Source organism: Maniola hyperantus, chromosome 27 (assembly GCF_902806685.2).
Source record: "Maniola hyperantus chromosome 27, iAphHyp1.2, whole genome shotgun sequence".
Lineage (NCBI taxonomy): Eukaryota > Metazoa > Arthropoda > Insecta > Lepidoptera > Nymphalidae > Maniola > Maniola hyperantus.
In genome coordinates this window covers 745,533-765,807 of record NC_048562.1, presented here as the reverse complement: position 1 = coordinate 765,807, position 20,275 = coordinate 745,533, and the positions used below count along the sequence as shown (strand labels likewise).

The following is a 20,275-nucleotide window of genomic DNA, read 5'->3' as shown; positions in this document are numbered from 1 at the left end:
CGTGTAGTTTTGGAAAACTAGTCTACTTACTTTTTGGGAGAAAAAAATATTATCTTGACACAAACTCGAAGTTGTGAGAAACATTAGTAGTGGTCGAGGGCCACGTGACAACCGCGCTGTCCTGAGGCAGAGCAGGACAGAGCGACGCGGAGGGGTACAACTACTGGTTCGCGAATTTTTGCAAACAATAATATCTCGATTTTTTTATTTTATTTTAAGACTAGGGTCAATATAAATGGTCGAAAGGGATAGTAATGCTACAAGTGATTCACTTAGCCAGGGTTATAAAACCACAATTTCATCGTTTATATTTGACTTATATAAGCTATCTTAAGAAATGCGTAAATTTTTATAAGTGCCCTTTGTGTAAAATAAAAAAAGGATTTTTCGTACAAATTGCAGATTAAATGACACCAAAAATCTCAGTATAACGGTTTTATTTTAACCTATTGAAAACAAACAAAAACTAATATAAAGTACTTGATTAAATAAAACAATATTTTTATAAATAAATAAAACAATTAATACTAAAATCACAAAATTGTAAAAAAATATAAGGTTTTGTTAAAATACCTCAATGTTATTTATTGCATTAGGTACCTAATTGAAAAATAATAATAAGAGGAATAATTAAAAGAGGAATAAATTAATAAATAAAAATAAAGTACTATCGGACATATTATTATTCAATTATAGACAGGTATTTTAACATAGCCTCATAATTATATCTAATAGCTACTTAAATTAAAACTAAACTAAGTGTTAGGTACTATTTTGAAATACATAACTGACGTAAAATTACTATAATATGTATGGTTTCTAAATACTTAATTAAATCACAAAAACACTGGTTCTGGTCTGTTTGTTAGTTTATCCTACACCGCAAATCAACATGATTTTCAAATAGGTACTCAAGTAGGTACCTAATTGAAGATCTGCAAAGTGACTTAAGTTATTTTTTATCTCGGAAAACTAAAGAGGTTCCATGGATTTTTGATAATCCATGGCGAACGAAACCACGACGATTATTTTTCCTAACTAAATTATAACATAAAATAATGCATAATACAAATAAATTAAATAGTATTACATATTTGTATATTATAAACTATATATATATATATATATACTATATATATAACTATATTATAAATAAACTTATATCTACTTATTTTGTATGATTATTAAAAATAGGTAAGTAAGTACCTACTATTTTTTTTACATGGAACGGTTGGTCTTTGGACTTGAACTTTGCACCATTTTATTAGACCGCGATTACACCTGTAAGTTTAACTTACGTAAGTAACTTACGTAATTAATTGACAACAAATTAACCCAGGTAAATCTATATACATAAAAGGAAAAGGTGACTGACTGACTGATCTATCGCACAGTTCAAACTACTGGACGCATCGGATTGAAATTTGGCATGCTGTACCCGTAGTACAAGATTTTACGTCTCACCAAACCAAACCAAATTCGAGAGTCGAAATACTTCCACGTTACAGTAAACTGGATCTTAAATGCCTTGTTTTAAAGCTCAAGTTTGTCTACACTTCTACAGCCAGCGCTCCAAGCGGAAACATTGCGAAATTAAAATCAGTGGCATTGAATATTTGACTTCAATTCAAGGCTGTTTAGGTCCATTTTACTGTAACGCGGAAGTATTTCGACTCTCGAATTTGGTTTCGTTTGGTGAGACGTAAAATCTTGTACTACGGGTACAGATAGCTATTATGTTGTAGACACCCGCTAAGAAAGGATTTTTGAGAATTTATTCCCTAAGGGGATGATACAATAGGAGATTTCAATTTGTGTAGTCCACGCGGACGAAGTCACGGTCATAAGCTAGTATTGGATATAACACTAGCTACCCGCCCCAGTTTTACACGGGTAGCTTGAAAACAAGTATTCTACTAAGTATACAAATTAATATAAAATTTTTGCGTTATGACAGTTTTTGTATTGAAAATCTGTGGTCTTTTCATTGGCATTATTTTTTATGTCTTCTAGTTCTATCTATTAAGTTATTGTCTTTATGCTTCAGTTTCTAGCTCTGCCTCGATTTCTTCTGGTGTTCTTAGGTCGATCGCGAATCTTTTCTTTAGACTAGGCGGCCTTTCGTCCAGTTCTGAAAAGGAAAATATAGATTACTAGAGGATGCCTGCGACTTCGTACGCGTGCATTTAGGGTTTTCAAAATCCCGGGAGAACGCTTTGATTTTCCGAGATAAAAAGTCGCCTATGTCCTTTTCCGGTATGCAAGCTATTTCTGTACCAAATTTCGTCAAAATTGGTTAAACGGATGAGCCATGAAAGGTTAGCAGACAGACAGGCACACTTTCGCATTTTTAATATTTATAGTATAGATATGGATATTGTCTGCACCCGAAATTGTAGACAAGACCTATGTATACTTAGGATACACAATTTTTTATTTTATTTTTATTTTTATTGAACTACCAACAGAACCCACAACAAAAAAAATCACTATTGAAATTCTAGGTGCTAAGTTATTATATAATTCAAATTATAAGCAGTTACAACATGCAAAAGACGGATAAGTCGTGTGAAAGAACTAAGAAGAATAATCCAGTTCGGTAGGTCCAATTTTGAGAAAGAGGTCAACCGCCGAATCCAACTCCGTTGGGCAGCGTTCGGGAAGCTTCGAGATGTCTTCTTGTCCAAAATTCCTCAGTGCTTGAAGACCACAGTCTTCGAACAGTGCGTGTTGCCAGTGATGACATATGGATCCGAGACATAGTCGCTAACTATGGGCCTCATAAGACAGCTCAGAGTCACTCAGCGGGCGATGGAGAGAGCTATGTGCGAAGTTTCTCTAAGTGATCAAATCAGAAATGAGGAGATCCGTAGGAGAACTAGAGTAACCGAGATATTATCTCAACGGGTTGCGAAGCTGAAGTGGCAATGGGCAGGGCACATAGTTCGTACAACCGATAGACGTTGGGGTCCCAAGGTGCTGGAATGACGACCTCGCAGAAGAAACCAAACCTCCACTAGGTGGACAAATGATATCAAACGAGTCTGTAGGAGCCGCTGGATGGCGGCGGCGCAAGTCCATGGCGTGTGGAAGTCCCTACATGAGACCTATGTCCAGCAGTATACGTCTATTAGTAAATTTACCTGGATTTGCCTGCATTTCCTTAACTCTTCTCGAGTAATCCTGGAAGGCGGCAGCCAAAGAATACGTGAGGCGCCTCGCTGCATTTCTGTAATCGAAGAAATACTGAATGTGAAGTTAGAGGTGCGTGCCCGGGATCGAACCCCCGACCTCCGATTGGAAGGCGGACGTCCTAACCACTAGGCTAGGTACCACAGCTTAATACTGAATTAAGTATGTTTTTAGGGGTTCATAGTAAAAAAGTACAGGTCGCGTTTAGAACCTTGGTAGCTTTAGTTTTAACTTTTAAGGCTTTAGTTTTACAAATTATCACAATTTAGGTTTTAAAAATCCCGTGGGAACTATTTGATTTTCCGGGATAAAAAGTAGCCTATGTCACTCTCCAGGTCTTAAACTATACCCATGCAAAAAATCATGTCGATCCGTTGCTCCGTTGAGACGTGATTGAAGGACAAACCTACAAACAAACACACTATCGCATTTTTAATATGGGTAATGATTAAAAAGTGTACTATTGATACCTTATTTGAATAAATGATTTGATTTGATGTGGTTTGATTTGATTTGAAGGCTATAAGTGATATCTCGCGGTCGAAGTCACAAGCATAAACTAGTCTTCTAAATATATTATAAAAGGAAAAGGTGACTGACTGACAGACGGACTAATCTATCAACGCACAGCTCAAACTATTGGACGGATTTGTCTGAAATTTGGCATGCAGATATCTATTATGACTTAGGCATCCGCTAAGAAAGGATTTTTGTAAATTCAACCCCTAAGGAGGTGAAATAGGGGTTTGAAATTTGTCCACGCGGACGCAGTCGCGGGAATAAGCTAGTCGTAGATAAACTTCTACATTTATCGCCTAGATGTGAGATAGTAGTATAGGTATATTATTTTGATAATGTTATTTTTATGCGATAACCCAAATACCTGAAATACCGCAATCGATTCCCATGGATCCTAATCTATGGGGAGCAATAAACTAATCTATGTAGGTCATCGGTTCACCCCGAAATGAGACATAGTGTCCTAGTTCATGCCCTATTTACAAAGGGCCAAAGGGGAAGCTTTAGCAAGGTAAAAGTGTTTTGTTTTTAGCGAAGTTACAAACTTCTAGGTTACGTCACCAACATGATAATGTTAATAGTGCTAGTGCTAATAGATAGATTAGATAGATAGTTTTCATCTTTGTCGGCAGTCCCTACTGACTGACTGTTACTTGTGTGTACTACGGAAAAAATATTGCTGCATTTTTTTTGGGTCTTAAACTAGTTTCGCATTATTGCCTTTCTAATGAAACGGATTGGCTGAATGTGTGCCACTCTTGTTGCAACAATACATTGTAGCCAATAAAGCAATAGTGAGCGAGCATCAACCAATCAGAGATGATTGCGATCGTGACATTGTAGCTATCAGTTTACCGTAATTGGGTTGCTGGTGCGGGCGAGCGCGGGTGTCGTGCGGGTGTGCGGGGCGTCCCACCGTACCTCGATTGCCATCTCGACCTGTCCCGGACTATACCTAGTATTTAGTATGAACTATCTCATTACCTAGATTCACAGACGAAAGCGTGGCACTCGAATGGGTTCAACCCTTTCACGTCAGCATTGTCCTTCACGATGATCATGCAGAACACCCTAGAAATAGAAGTACAAAAAATCGGTCAAGTTCGAGTCGCATTCACACACGAAGGGTTCCACACCATCATACAAGAATATACTAAAAATTTGGAAAAGGGAACTTTTTTGTGCTATAATTGGGTATTTGACTCCATTTTTTTATTACTTTATTATAAACTAGCTTATGCTCGCGACTTCATCCGCGTGGACTACACAAATTTCAAACCCCTATTTCACCCCCTTAGGGGTTGAATTTTCCAAAATCCTTTCTTAGCGGACGCCTACGTCATAATAGCTATCTGCATGCCAAATTTCAGCCCGAACCGTCCAGTAGTTTGAGCTGTGCGTTGATAGATCAGTCAGTCAGTCAGTCAGTCAGTCAGTCAGTCAGTCAGTCACCTTTTCCTTTTATATATTTAGGTTAGAATAAAAATAATGACGTACACTGAAAAAACTAATTAAATCGATCAAATAACAAAAAAGTTATAAGCATTTAAATATTTCTGATTAGACAGAGTTAGCGATATACAGCAGTTTGACGTCACACCTACTAATAGGCTACTTGACAATTTTTTTAAGTTGGTCTTAAATGGTTAATATTTGTCCTATTATATCAAAAAAATTAACACTATATTTTTTTGCGCCCTAAAAACCGTAAAACTTTAATTTAAAAAAATATTTACAACAGTATAACCACAGGGTTATACTGTTGTTTACAAATGCATGACGTCAGAGCACAGATAATCTATCGGCCAAACATGGCCGACAGTGTTTTCACCTGTCTAAGAAAAATATTTTTTTAAATTAAAGTTTTACGGTTTTTAGGGCGCAAAAAAATATAGTGTTAATTTTTTTGATATAATAGGACAAATATTAACCATTTAAGACCAACTTAAAAAAATTGTCAAGTAGCCTATTCCATAGTAGCTTCGTGCGGTTTCATACAAATTTTCGTTTTGCGAGAAAGGGATAGAAGACCCTTCCACTCCAAAATTAAAATGCCTGTAACTTTGTAAATCTTTTTTTAATATTTTTTTCAGTGTAGGTACGTCATTATTTTATCCTAGTTTATAATAAAGTAATAATATTTATCAAATTCAAAAGTATGAATATACCCAATTATACAAACATCGAAAGTACGGAACATGGAGTAAAATGATAATCGAGCCTCAATAGCTCAATGGGTAAAGGAGTGGACTGAAAACCGAAAGGTCGACGGTTCAAACCCCGCCCGTTGCACTATTGTCGTACCTACTCTTAGCACAAGCTTGACGCTTAGTTGGAGAGGAAAGGGGAATATTAGTCATTTACCATGGATAATATTCTTTAAAAAAAACCGGCCAAGTGCGAGTCAGAGTTCCGTACCACACTCGTATTTTTTCGACATTTTGCACGATAGTTCAAAAACTATGATGCATAAAAATAAATAAAAATCTGTTTTAGAATGCACAGGTGAAGACCTTTCATATTATGATAACCCACTTGATATACTTAGTTATCTGACTTCGAAAATTAAAAATACTAATTAGGTATTATTAGTCCATGACCACAATTTAAACTTTTTTGTGTGATGTAACCACAAATTCACGGTTTTCAGATTTTTCCCCAAATGTCAGCTATAAGATCTACCTACCTGCCAAATTTCATGATTCTAGGTCAACGGGAAGTACCCTGTAGGTTTCTTGACAGACCGACAGACAGACAGACAACAAAGTGATCCTATAAGGGTTCCGTTTTTCCTTTTGAGGTACGGTTCCCAAAAAAAAAAAAATACCTGGTATACACGAGGTCCTGCACTCCGTATGATATGGACTGTATGTTGAAGAAAACGGCCATGTGTTCGAACTCATCCTTGTTGGGGCCATTGTGGAGGGTTTCCAGGTGAACTCCATCCACTGTGATCGTTAGTTTCACTATGGGCAGGATTTGGCCTGAAAGTATTGAAATAGAAATATTTTTAGGGTTCCGTACTTCAAAAGGAAAAAAAAACCGGCCAAGTGCGAGTCAGGCTCGCGCACCGAGGGTCTGTGCTACAGTCGTATTTTTTCGACATTTTGCACGATTTTTAATAAAAGAATATTAGCCATGTTAAATGACAAATAGTCCCCTCTCCTCTCCAACTAAGCGTCAGGCTTGTGCTAGGAGTAGGTACGACAATAGTGCAACGGGCGGGATTTGAACCGTCGACCTTTCGGTTTTCAGTCCACTCCTTTACCGGTTGAGCTATTGAGGCTCGATTAAAACTATGATGCATAAAAATAAACAAAAATTTGTTATAGAATGCACAGGTGAAGCTCCTTCATATGGTAGGTACCCCACTTAATATAGCTACCTACTCGTATCTTACTTAGAAAATTGAAAATACTAATTATTAGGTCATGACCACAATTTAATTTTTTTTTTTGCGTGATGTACCTAACCACAAATTCACAGTTTCAGATTTTTCCCTGAATGGCTGCTATAAGACCTACCTAACTGCCAAATTTGCCAAACGAGAAGTACCCTGTAGGTTTCTTGACAGACCGACAGACAGACAGACAACAAAGTGATCGTATAAGGGTTCCATTTTTCCTTTTGAGGTACGGAACCCTAAAAATCTTAAAAACGTGAATTTGTGGTTACAACACAAAAAAATAAAGAGGGTTCATGAACAAATAATTAGTAATTTCAACTTTTAAAGATAACAGCTGTACCAAGTGGGGTATCATATGAAAGTATAACCTTTTATAATAAAATCTCGCAAACTATTTTGGACTTACCTTTGCACAAGTTTAAAAAATCTATTAAAAATATGCTCCTGAAAAAAGCATATTACACAATTGAAGATTATCTAAATGATAAAAGAGCGTGGATTTGACCTGCAGCTCGTTCCGGCAACGCACAACACTGCAAATACTATTTTATACATGGCATAATCTTGTACCTATATCAAATATTTGAAAAGAGCAACCGCCGAGTTTCTTGCTGGTTCTCCTCGGCAGGAAAGGCATTCCGAACCAGTGGTAGATGCATCCGACCATTCGTAAGTACTTGTAAAAGTTTATTTTATTTAACAGGAAAACTTACAGCTAATATGTAAAAATGAATAGGTAAAAACAGAAGAAGATTAAAGCTAATGACAAGTTTTCACAGATAGAATACACATAAGAATAACAAAAAAAAAACTCGACTGGGGGAAAGAAAATTCAGGGAGAAGTAATAAAATAAAAAAATGAGAAACGAGATCTGGCCAACGAATTATTTAACTGAAGTATGAGCGTTAAAGAATTCATTGGCCAGAGCTTTCCGAATAGTGGTTCCAGTGATGCAGAATAGGTCCAAATTTTTGTCATTTTTACAAATTTTATTAAACGATGAGGCAGATCTAAGCATAAACGAGTTTCTACGAAAATTGGTATGCGTATGCAGTGTGTGAAACATTGAAAAGAAGCGAGGATGAGTATTTATACGAATAAAAAAGATTTTTATTTTATTTTATTTTATTTTAAAAGGGCTTTACCTTTACATTCTAAAACGTCAACCTTGGCCATTATTAAGGCTGGAGGAACACAGTACCTGGAGGTAGAGCCTTGGCAGCAGCCACCATGAGATCGACAGGTTTTCTTGTATGTTTGATACCCCATAGCCCTCTCGCATCGCTTTGTCCAAGGTATTTGACCTGTAACGTTCAACATTTTTAGTTAATTTAGCGTTTAAACTACCGTGAGTGAATTCCATTATAAATACTATCTGTCGCGTAGCGGCGCGTGCGCGGACGGACTCCCTTGAAAAAGGACCCCGGATGGGTTCGAAACTAGTCGGGCTAACGTCGACTACACACGTGAGTAAGCCGGGACAGATAGTATTTATAATTTTTAGTTAATATAATTTTTTAGGGTTCCGTAGTAAACAAGGAACCCTTATTGTTTCGCCATGTCTGTCCGTCTGTCCGTCCGTCCTCTGTTAATCTCAGAGACTATTAGTGCTAGAAATCTGTAATTTGGCATGGGTATAAATATTAATCACGCCGACAAAGTGGTGAAATAAAATTTTGATAAATATTATTTTTAGGGTCTCCCCTACATGTAAAGTGGGGATGAATTTTTTTTCTCGTCTACCCCATAGTGTGGGGTATCGTTGAATAGGTTTTTTAAAAATACTGTGGGTGTGGGAACATCATTTTTCGATTTCTAGATCCTTTTGTAAAATATGATGTTTTAAAGTGTTGCCCGCAAAACTCATTACCATATAAGCCTTCGATGTTCGATTAGTCTACTATTTTCGAAAAACTAACTAAAATTTGAATTTTCGCGGCCGGTTGTATCAAATCACCTTAAAATTTCTTAATTAGCTAGGTACTAGGTACCTATAAATGCAAATGACCCTGACTTAATTACATTAAAAAAAACGGCCAAGTGCGAGTCAGGCTCGCGCAATGAGGGTTCCGTACTACAGTCGTATTTTTTCGACATTTTGCACGATAATTCAAAAACTATGATGCATAAAAATAAATAAAAATCTGTTTTAGAATGTACAAGTGAAGACCTTTCATATGATACCCCACTTGATATAGTCACTCACTTCGAAAGTTGAAAATACTAATTCATAACCACAATTAATTTTTTTTGTGTGATCTAACCCTAAATTCACGGTTATCAGATTTTTCCCTTAATGTCAGCTATAAGATCTACATACCTGCCAAATTTCATGATTCTAGGTCAACGGGAAGTACCCTGTAGGTTTCTTGACAGACGGACAGACAGACAGACAGACAGACAACAAAGTGATCCTATAAGGGTTCCGTTTTTCCTTTTGAGGTACGGAACCCTAAAAAACAATAGGTACATGGGATTAGATGTTACAAAGGAGATCTCTATACCATTGTTATCAGATTATACTTTCAATAGGTAAGTAGGTATGTCTAGTAATTTTATAATTTGCAAGTGTAGCCAGTTTCATTTATTTTTAAGATTCCCAAACAAAAAACCGGCCAAGTGCGAGTCAGACTCGCGCACTGAGGGTTCCTACAGCCGTAGTTTTTCGACATTTTACAAGATAAATCAAAATCTGTTAAAGAACGTACAGGTGAATCCCATTCATTTGATACCCCACTTGGTAATTTTACTTTGAAAGTTGAAAATACTAATTAGATATTAGCTGACAAGACATTTTTTCTTTTTTGATGTGATGTAACCACAAATTCACGGTTTTCGGATTTTTTCCTTTACTTGTGCTATAAGACCTGCCTACCAGCCAAATTTCATGATTCTAGATCAACAGGAAGTACACTATAGGTTTTTTGACGTATACGACAGACTGACAGACAGACAACGATCCTATATGTGTTTCTTTTTCCTTTTGAGGTACGGAACCTTAAAAATTAGTGTATTTATATACCTATAAAGAATTATCAAAAAACCCAATCATAATTGTTTTAACAGCTCCTAATAGATACCTATTAATATTTCGTGCGACAGAGATAACGCTCTACGAAGCCGAAATTAGACGACTGTCTCTTTCTAAAGGTCGATGTACAATACTTTTGGCCACGGACGAAGCTAGACTAAAAGCAGGTAGGTATGTAAGTCTGTGGCCATTCCACCATGAAGTGTGTGTAATTGGGCCCGACGCGACCGGATGTGACGTCATCGCAATCACCATGGCCCCCATAAGCGATGCTCCGTATTATATATGGGTACTTTATGTGTAATAAAAAGCTAAATCCCGCGTGAATAATATTATATGAAATATATTAATAATAAAATATTATAATATTTCTAAATTTCTAATTTATATTTTTTTAAAACCGGTTCATTAAATCGGCCATAAATCGTAAACGGTGAGTTTAAAAAAAAAGTTTACAGGAAACAAAAGATGCAAAATTTTATTGTCTACAATAATAGTCAACATAACTTTTGCTCTAAAGCGGATAGTTTCCGAGATATCGTCCAAAAACTTTCCTTTAAGATTACGATCGAAGCTCCACCTGGATTTGCCAGCATTTTGTGATTTTATGGTCAGAGTGACCCTTAACCTAAAAGAAAATTAAAATTGGACCGGAAATTTAGGGCGAGGTTGACCAAAAAAAGGCTTTATTTACTGGCCTACGAATAATGACAATATATAAACTACTAAGTATACTAATCAAGATTTTTATTGGTGTCAAAAGAATTGACCTCGGCTTTTATTAGCATGTCAGTTGAGGATTATACTATAGTTTTTACTATTTATGTCAAATGTATTAAGTTTCCTTACTACCTAGATATATTGCGCAGAACATTTACTCATCATCATCATCATCATCATGATCAACCCATCACCGGCTCACTACAGAGCACGGGTCTCCTCTCAGAGTGAGAAGGGTTTTGACCATAGTAATACGCTGGCCATGTGCGGATTGGTAGACTTCACACAGCTTTGAGAATATTATGGAGAACTCTCAGGCATGCAGGTTTCCTCACGATGTTTTCCTTCACCGTTAAAGCAAGTGACATTTAATTACCTAAAACGCACATAACTCCGAAAAGTTATAGGTGCGTGAACGGGATCGAACCACCGACCTCCGATTAGAAGGCGGACGTCCTAACCACTAGGCTATCACACATTTCTAGTTATTAGTGGTAGTTATTTCGGTTTAGTAACGTTACGCATGCGAAGCGGAACGTTACGAAAATCAACGCATGTGTATATAGCTCACAGTGCAGTTAGTTAGTTAACTATCGAATTTGCATCATTCCGCAGTTAGCTCCTGCTTGAGAAGAACACAGCGTTTTACACTGTTAACTTAGTTAAACGATCCACCATTAAGTCATCATCATCATCATCAACGTAGACGATAGACGTCCACTGCTGGACATTTACCAAATCAACTAGTGGAATATAATTTCTTTTTTGCCCATCGCCAGCTCACTACAGAGCACGGGTCTCCTCTCAGAGTGAGAAGGGCTTTGGCCATAGTCTACCACGCTGGCCAAGTGCGGATTGGCAGACTTCACACACCTTTGAGAACATTATGCATAGCGGCGAAAAATTAAGCATAATAAAAGTATTTTTTAACTAACTTGAAAAGTCATCGGAAGATCACTGACTGTTACTGGTCCTTCATTGTCCGCCATTTTGAATTTTAATCACTTCACTTCACTTACACATAATACTGTCAATTGTTTAAATTAATTATTATTCCTTTTATAATTTAAACTTAACTTTGATAAAAAAATATGTCTGGTCTGTATCGTTAATTTTTTTTTTCACCGTTTTTTTTCACAGCGCAATCTCCATCTGAAAAAAAGGAAATAAATATTGTGTTTAAAAAACTTAGATTGAAATAGCTTAAACCAATGAGTTGTCATTCACTAGAACGTGCAACGTGAAACGTGGACACTGACAGTTGGCCTCGTCCACAAACTAAAAGTCGCTCAGCGTGCTATGGAGCGAGCTATGTTGAGTATCACACTCAGGGATAAAATATTTTTAGGGTTCCGTACCTCAAAAGGAGAAACGGAACCCTTATAGGATCACTTAGTTGTCTGTCTGTCTAGCTGTCTGTATGTCTGTCTGCCTGTCTGTCAAGAAACCTACAGTGTACTTCCCGTTGACCTAGAATCATGAAATTTGGCAGGTAGGTAGGTCTTATAGCAGACATTGGGGGAAAAATCTGAAAACCGTGCGGAAAAAAAAATTGTGGTCGTGAACTAATAATTAGTATTTTCAATTTTCGAAGTAAGATATAGAAGAAGTTTATCAAGTGGGATATCATATGAAAGTTCTTCACCTGTACATTCTAAAACAGATTTTTATTTATTTTAATGCATCATAGTTTTTGAATATAATAATATATAACTATAGTTATACGGAACGGTCGTTGCGCGAGCCTGACTCGCACTTGGTCGGTTTTTTTTCTTTGATTTCACGTCACTTATAGCCTAATATTTGACATAATATTATCGTCGATTCAGAATCAAACCGAGAGTTCCCTCACGATACGATGCAAAGAGAAATCGTTTGCTCTTCTAGTAATAAATAACTCTCTGTCTAAATTCACTAAATTATGGAAAATTTTAGCATAAATACGTCTTATTCAGTTATACATAATAATAAAACGTTAGTTTAATAATTACAGATTATGTTAATTTAATCTTTTTGCAGACCATTTTAAATCTAGAAATTGAATGCATTCAAAAATGCATAATATTATATTCTTTCACTTTGTAGAAACTAGCTGACTTGAATCGGCTTCGCACAGGTGGGTTTACGTAATAAATGAATCTATAGGTACTAATCCATATCTCTACATCTCTACATAGTATAAAATAAAGTCGCTTCCCGCGTCTGTATGTATGTATGAACGCGTAGATCTTTTAAACTACGCAACGGATTTTAATGCGGTTTTCACCAATAGATAGAGTGATTCAAGAGGAAGGTTTATAGCTATAGTTTAATTCTCAAAAAATTAGAGATCCCTAGGGAAATTGAAGTAATGTGAATTAGGTCGGAAAAAATCCTCTCATTTGAGAGTTTCCGAGGCAATGACACCTCAATGATACCACATTAGTATCTACGTTAAACCCATGCGAAGCCGGGGCGGGTCGCTAGTAATATTATAAATGCGAAAATGTGTCTGTCTGTCTGCTAGCCTTTCACGGCCCAACCGTTCAACCGATTTTGACGAAATTTGCTACAGAGATAGCTTGCATTTCGGGGAAGGACATAGGTTACTTTTATCCCGGAAAATCAAAGAGTTCCCCATAGGATTTTTAAAATCCTTAAACCACGCGGACGAAGTCGCAGGCGTCATACAGTAAAAGAAGAGTTAAGGGCTCTGAAAGCAACTAGGTATCATCATCATCAACCGATAGACGTCCACTGCTGGACATAGGTCTCTTGTAGGGACTTCCACACGTCACTCCGTCTTGCGTGTGGCCGCCATTTTAGTGACGTCAGCCCTGAAGTTTCGAGGTGATAGTATATTTTTACTTCAAATGACGTCAAAATGACTTCATTTCGATGTTAATGAGACATAGTCCCAGCGCAATAGCATTTTGCGGGACTTATATCACCTGTCCTTGTTTTTGCTACCGTTACAACCTGTATACCATAACAATGCTGGTACTAAAAGTGCATTGTCGTACCTACATAGGTATTACTACAATCGAGGCGCCCATTATCAGTTGTTATCAGCACTTACCTTGACTGTAAACAATAAAACTAAACCTAAGTGCATTGTAAAAAACTAGAAAACTATTTACTTTGTGGAAATTCCGATGATGTCTGAGATCTGTGTCTGAGATCTACTTTACTTTGCTCAGACCTAGACACTATATTAATATGAGACAGCGTTATATCGCTGGCATAAATCTGTCTCATTTTAACTGAAACTTAAGTCTGAGCAAAGTCAAAGTACACTCTATAGATCTCGTCATTAGTCTGAGAGATTCTATAGAGCGTACAGTACGTTGGGCTTGCTCAGACATTAGTTACTGTTAAGGTGACGCAGTACGCTCGACCTAACCTATTTGCTTTTTACTTGCCATTGTATGAGAAAGGTGAGAGGCACGATGATTTTCACCGAAATCAAGGGTTTAGGACAAGTATTTTTGAGAAAAAACTACTGAGTTTATGTTTGCAAAGTATATTTATTTTAACTAATGAATAAATAAACTATGTCTAATGATAAATTGTTTTAGCATCTTCATATCCCTAATCTTATTTATTTACGCCCAAAGTTGTCATTAATTTAGTGTTAAAATAGGAATCTTTTGAGCCAGGTAACTTTTAAATCAATATTTTTTCAATATTTTATATATCAATAAACCTAGATAATGACGAGATAAATCGATATAATTCTTAGTTTTGTGCGTACAATATCGAATATTGTTGTAATTTCCCTCCTACGTTTGTATGAAGAAAGCACTGAACTGAGTCCCCTAGAGTTAGTCACCCGACCCAACAACATTATAATATTTTCACCAAATTAACACAAGTATAGACCTTCCTCTTGAATCAATCTGTTGATGAAAACCGCAATACAATCCGTAGCGTAGTTTAAAAGATCTACATATCAATTACAATGAAGGCGCTGCTTATCAGCTGTTATCAGCTCTCACCTTGGCTACAAACATAAACTAAACCAAACAACAAAATAGCTAGACAGACGTGACTCAAACGTTCAAATATCTAGATTTTTTTACCAAAGAAAACCTAGTTGCGTGTTGCCAGTGATGACATATGGATCCGAGACATGGTCGCTAACTATGGGCCTCATAAGAAAGCTCAGAGTCACTCAGCGGGCGATGGAGAGAGCTATGTGCGGAGTTTCTCTACGTGATCAAATCAGGAATGAGGAGATCCGTAGGAGAACTAGAGGAACCGACATAGCTCAACGGGTTGCGAAGTTGAAGTGGCAATGGCCAGGGCACATAGTTCGTAAAAAGCCTCAATAGCTCAACGGGTAGAGGAGTGGACTGAAAACCGAAAGGTCGACGGTTCAAACCCCGCCCGTTGCACTATTGTCGTACCTACTCCTAGCACAAGCTTGACGCTTAGTTGGAGAGGAAAGGGGAATATTAGTCATTTAACATGGCTAATACTTAAAAAAAAAAAAACAAAAATAAAAAAAAACGTTGGGATACGCAGCGTTGGAAGACTCCCCCCCTACAAGAATACTATGGCCAGCAGTGGACGTCTATTGGCTGATGATGATGATGAATTCCCCAAATAAAAATAGGGTGCGTTTGAAGCACCTTGAAGCCCTACCTGTAACGGCAATGCAACCTGTCTCCCCTAAAAACCGATATTTTCGGCAGGTGTTAAAGTCGCACTATACAGTTACAGCGTGTTTGATATATCATTAAGAACATGACTAATATCTATTGAGGTCTCATTTTGTAGTCGTACCGGAATGCTAACGTACAGCACAGCCGTGCCGCCAAGCTATTTAGCATTCCGGTACGATGCCGTGTAGAATAGAAACCAAAGGGGTATGGCTTTGATAAAAACTGTCATACCCCTTCCAAGTTAGCCCGCATCCATCTTAGATTGCATCATCACACCAGTCGCCTTACCGCGGTTGTTTGACAGCTACAATGTCACGATCGCAATCATCTCTGATTGGTTAATGCTCGCTCAATATTGGCCACAATGCATTGTTGCAACAAGAATCGCACAAATTCAAGCCAATCAGAACAATTGAGATTGTAATAATGATTGATGCAGGTTTTAGACAATCGCCCTACAGGTGAGATTGCAGTCAAGGACTATAAATTGTATCTGAATAAATCAGTACCCTTGTTATAATAAATGCGAAAGTGTGTTTATTTGTTGGTTTGTCCTTCAATCACGTCGCAACGGATTGACGTGACTTTTTGCATGGTTATAGATAAAGACCTGGAGAGTGACATAGGCTACTTTTTATCCCGGAAAATTAGCCCTTCTAGCCAAACTTCAGCCCGATCCGTCCATTAGTTTGAGCTGTGCGTTGGTAGATCAGTCAGTCAATCACCTTTTCGTTTTATCTAAATATATAAAAGGAAAAGGTGACTGTCTGACTGACTGACTGATCTATCAACGCACAGCTCAAACTACTGGATGGATCGGGCTGAAAATTTGCATGTAGATAGCTGTTATGACGTAGGCATCCGCTAAGAAAGGATTTTTGAAAATTCAACCCCTAAGGGGGTGAAATAGCGGTTTGAAATTTGTGTAGTCCACGCGGACGAAGTCGCGAGCATAAGCTAAAGCTAGGTATAAGACTCAAGTCCTAGTCGTACCTATTCCATGTAGTTTTGATTTTACTTTATAGTTTTTTTAATGTATGTACATTTTATCTCTAACATGGATTTATCTTATTGTGATAGTGCGACAAACAAGATAAGATAAAAACCCGCTAACACGAGCGTTGTAAGAAAAAACCAATATTGTTGCGATTTTATGTAGAAGTTCATAGATACCTACTTAGATTTTATATCAGATCTTATATTATACTAGCTTATGCTCGCCACTTGGTCCTCGTGGACTACACAAATTTAAAGCCCTATTTCACCCCCTAAGGGGTTGAATTTTCAAAAATCCTTTCTTAGCGGATGCCTACGTCATAATAGCTATCTGCATGCCAAATTTCAGCCCGATCTGTCCAGTAGTTTGAGCTGTACGTCAATAGATCAGTCACTCAGTCAGTCACCTTTTCATTTTATATATTTAGACTAGATGATGCTCGAACCTCGTCAGCGTGAATTTAGATTATTTTTTAATCCCGTGGCAACTCTTTGCTTTTCCGGGATAAAAAGTAGCCTATGTCCTTTCCCGGGATATAAGCTAACTCTGTACCAAATTTCATCAAAATCAATTAAACTATTCGGGCCGTGAAAAACTACAAGACGGAGCAGGCTGAAATTTGGCATGCAGATAGCTATTATGACGAAGGCCTCCGCTAAGACAGGATTTTTGAAAATTCGACCCCTAAGGGGGTGAAATAGGGGTTTGAGATTTGTGTAGTCCACGCGGACGAAGTCGCGAGCATAAGCTTGGTCGCTTATAAATAAAATACATATCTATACCTACCTCGATGGGATTTTAAAATCGTATATCTACTTCACACAACCGTAACAATATCGTTTTATTAAAATTAATTGCTTGAAAGACTTTAAACTGAAGTAATAATAATTGTATGCACAAGTGTTGAATCGTGAAAAAGAAAAACAATAGGTAATATTCAAAATGGCGTCAAGGTCACAGGCTTTTCTGAACGTTAAATAAAGATTTTTTAAATAATAATGGCGGGCAAACGAGCAGCCGATCACCTGATGTTAAGTGATTACCGCTGCCCATGAACATTTGCAGCACCAGAGGAACCTCCAATGCGTTACCGGCCTTTCTTTCTTTTTAGTCAAAATTTATTTATCTTACCAAACTTTACTTTATCATCCACACCTTGCGAGCTACCTATTTTATTTTATTTTATTTTTTCTTTATTATACTTACAAAAAAAAAAAAACTATCGTACAATTTTCCTATTCCTACAATTTACAACATCTATTTCAATGTATTATTTCTTATTTCTTCTTTTATGTCCTATATCACTTTAAATTTAAAAACTGTAAACACTTTATTTCATTTTATTTATCCATTTACTCGCCAACTTTATATATTCTATGCCACTGACGTTTAGGTAATATTTAAAAGGCGGTCACTGAAAATCAGCGTTGGGGCATCTGGTACCTCAGATATTTGCTCTAGAGGTTTGTGTCTGAGTGTGGAGGGGCCCGACGTCTCAACACAAGCTGAGTGGCCTACCTGTTCGAGGTGTTGCACTGCTGTACAGGACGATATTGCCTACACCATGTACCACCTATATACCTCGAATAAACATTATTCTATTCTATTATATTCTTTCAGGAATTTGTTGGTCCACCCCTTGAATAACCCCATGTGACCCCATGTTGTAATCTAGCGGGAACACCGCCACAGACCATACCAGACAGACAGACAGACGTCTGTCTGTCTGCTAGCTTTTCACGGCGCATCCGTTTAACCGATTTTGATGAAATTTGGTAGAGAGATAGCTTGTATCCCGGAAAACCAAAGAGTTCCCGCGGGATTTAAAAAACCTAAATCCACGTGTCTACCAATCCGCACATGGCTAGCGTGGTAGACTATGGCCAAAACCCTTCTCACTGTGAGAGGAGACCCGTGCTCTGTAGTGAGCCGGCGATGGGTTGATCTTGATGATGATGATGATGAAATCCACGCGTACGAAATCGCAGGCATCCTCTAGTTTTGTATTATAAAAAATAAAAATGTATCGTTAATAATCAGCAAAAAAAAATTACGCAACACTTACACTTAGAAAAAAAATCACGACACTTAAACCTTTGACGAGTTTTCCCTTTAAACCTTTGCACTGAACTCGAAAAAAACGAAAATTAAAAAAAAAATCAAGCCCAAACGTCGCGTCCGTTCGAAATGGCGCCGAACGTAATTCTAAATACGAAAAACCATCCGTTGTTCAAAATCGGAACATATCCACAGCCAAATAACTAAGAACCCTGGACTATAATAATACTGCCGCTTTTTAATACAAATTTGTTTTGCACAGAGGGGCGAGGAAGATCACGTTATATTGGTTTATGTGCATTACTTTACATAGTTAGTTTTCATTCGTGTTATTTGAAATGCCACTTTAACTCTATAGTAATAAGAGTGTTTTGAAGTGTTTAAATAAAATTGTAGATTGTGTACATGTTAAGGTAACCAAGTGATAAGAGATACAGTATGTTCCAAATATGATCAGAATTAAAATAAAATATTGGTGACATCTGTGATCGCCTAGTGGTCAGGAAATCCGCCTTCTAATCGGAGGTCGGTGGTTCGATCCCGGGCACGCACCTCTAACTTTTCGGAGTTATGTGCGTTTTAAGCAATTAAATATCACTTCTTTCTTGAAAGGAAAACTTAAAATAAAAAAAATTATTAAAAAGCTTAAAATAAAAAAATATATAAAAAACCGACTTCCAAAACCACCACAAAGTAAAAAATAACTTTTGTTTCTAGTTTCTACACGTGTAGGTATGTATGTGTACAAGAGCGGTGTACAGGCTCGACCGTACCAAAGGGGAGATCTCCCACCGAGCGGTTGGTTGTGCTCGGTAGCGCCAGCTGGGCCGACGGTTGTATCTTGAAACTTCTATATATAGTCCAGATTGCCGAACACTCTGTTAGTGCGAGTACTGTCGGCGGTACATTTGTTCGGGACTACGTCATCGATTGAACAGCGCCATCTAGTTTGTACTGTGGCAACCGCCACATATGTATGAAGTCGGGCGAGCATAAAAGAAACTAGAAATCAAAGCATCTAGCTCGCCCGACTTCAACTTAAATACCTACACGTGTAGAAACTAGAAACAAAAGTTATTTTTAGGGTTCCGTACCTCAAAAGGAAAAACTGAACCCTTATAGGATTACTTTGTTGTCTGTCTGTCTGTCTGTCTGTCTGTCTGTCTGTCTGTCCGTCTGTCTGTCAAGAAACCTACAGGGTACTTCCCGTTGACCTAGAATCATGAAATTTGGCAGGTAGGTAGATCTTATAGCTGACATTTGGGGAAAAATCTGAAAACCGTGAATTTAGGGTTAGATCACACAAAAAAAATTAAATTGTGGTCATGAATTAATAATTAGTATTTTCAACTTTCGAAGTGAGTGACTATATCAAATGGGGTATCATATTATGAAAGGTCTTCACCTGTACATTCCAAAACAGATTTTTATTTTGATCCATAGTTTTTGAATTATCGTGAAAAATGTCGAAAAAATAAGACTGTAGTACGGAACCCTCATTGCGCGAGCCTGACTCGCACTTGGCCGGTTTTTTACTTTGTTGTGGTTTTGGAAGTCGGTTTTTTAATAATTTTTCTTTTATATATTTAGATGAATCAGCCTGTATAGTGTTGTTTGTTTGTGTGAGTGCCCACCTGTTGTAATTGTAATCGTGCATGTGTGACGTATTTAGTAAGCCGTAAGTGATGCGTATCCGACCTGCAGT

At 37.3% G+C, this 20,275-nt stretch overlaps 1 protein-coding gene across 1 annotated transcript; it reads right to left on the bottom strand.

The window, feature by feature from the left end:
• Window positions 1-429: 429 nt before the first annotated feature.
• LOC117994731 (low density lipoprotein receptor adapter protein 1-B) lies at window positions 430-11,939 on the bottom strand. Its single transcript, XM_034982684.2, has 6 exons — window positions 11,805-11,939; window positions 8,320-8,422; window positions 6,539-6,695; window positions 4,696-4,782; window positions 3,144-3,229; window positions 430-2,131 (listed from the first exon to the last, which is right to left on the bottom strand). The coding sequence occupies exons 1-6, from the start codon at window positions 11,856-11,858 to the stop codon at window positions 2,037-2,039; spliced, it is 582 nt and encodes a 193-aa protein (XP_034838575.1). The 5' UTR covers window positions 11,859-11,939; the 3' UTR covers window positions 430-2,036.
• Window positions 11,940-20,275: the final 8,336 nt, after the last annotated feature.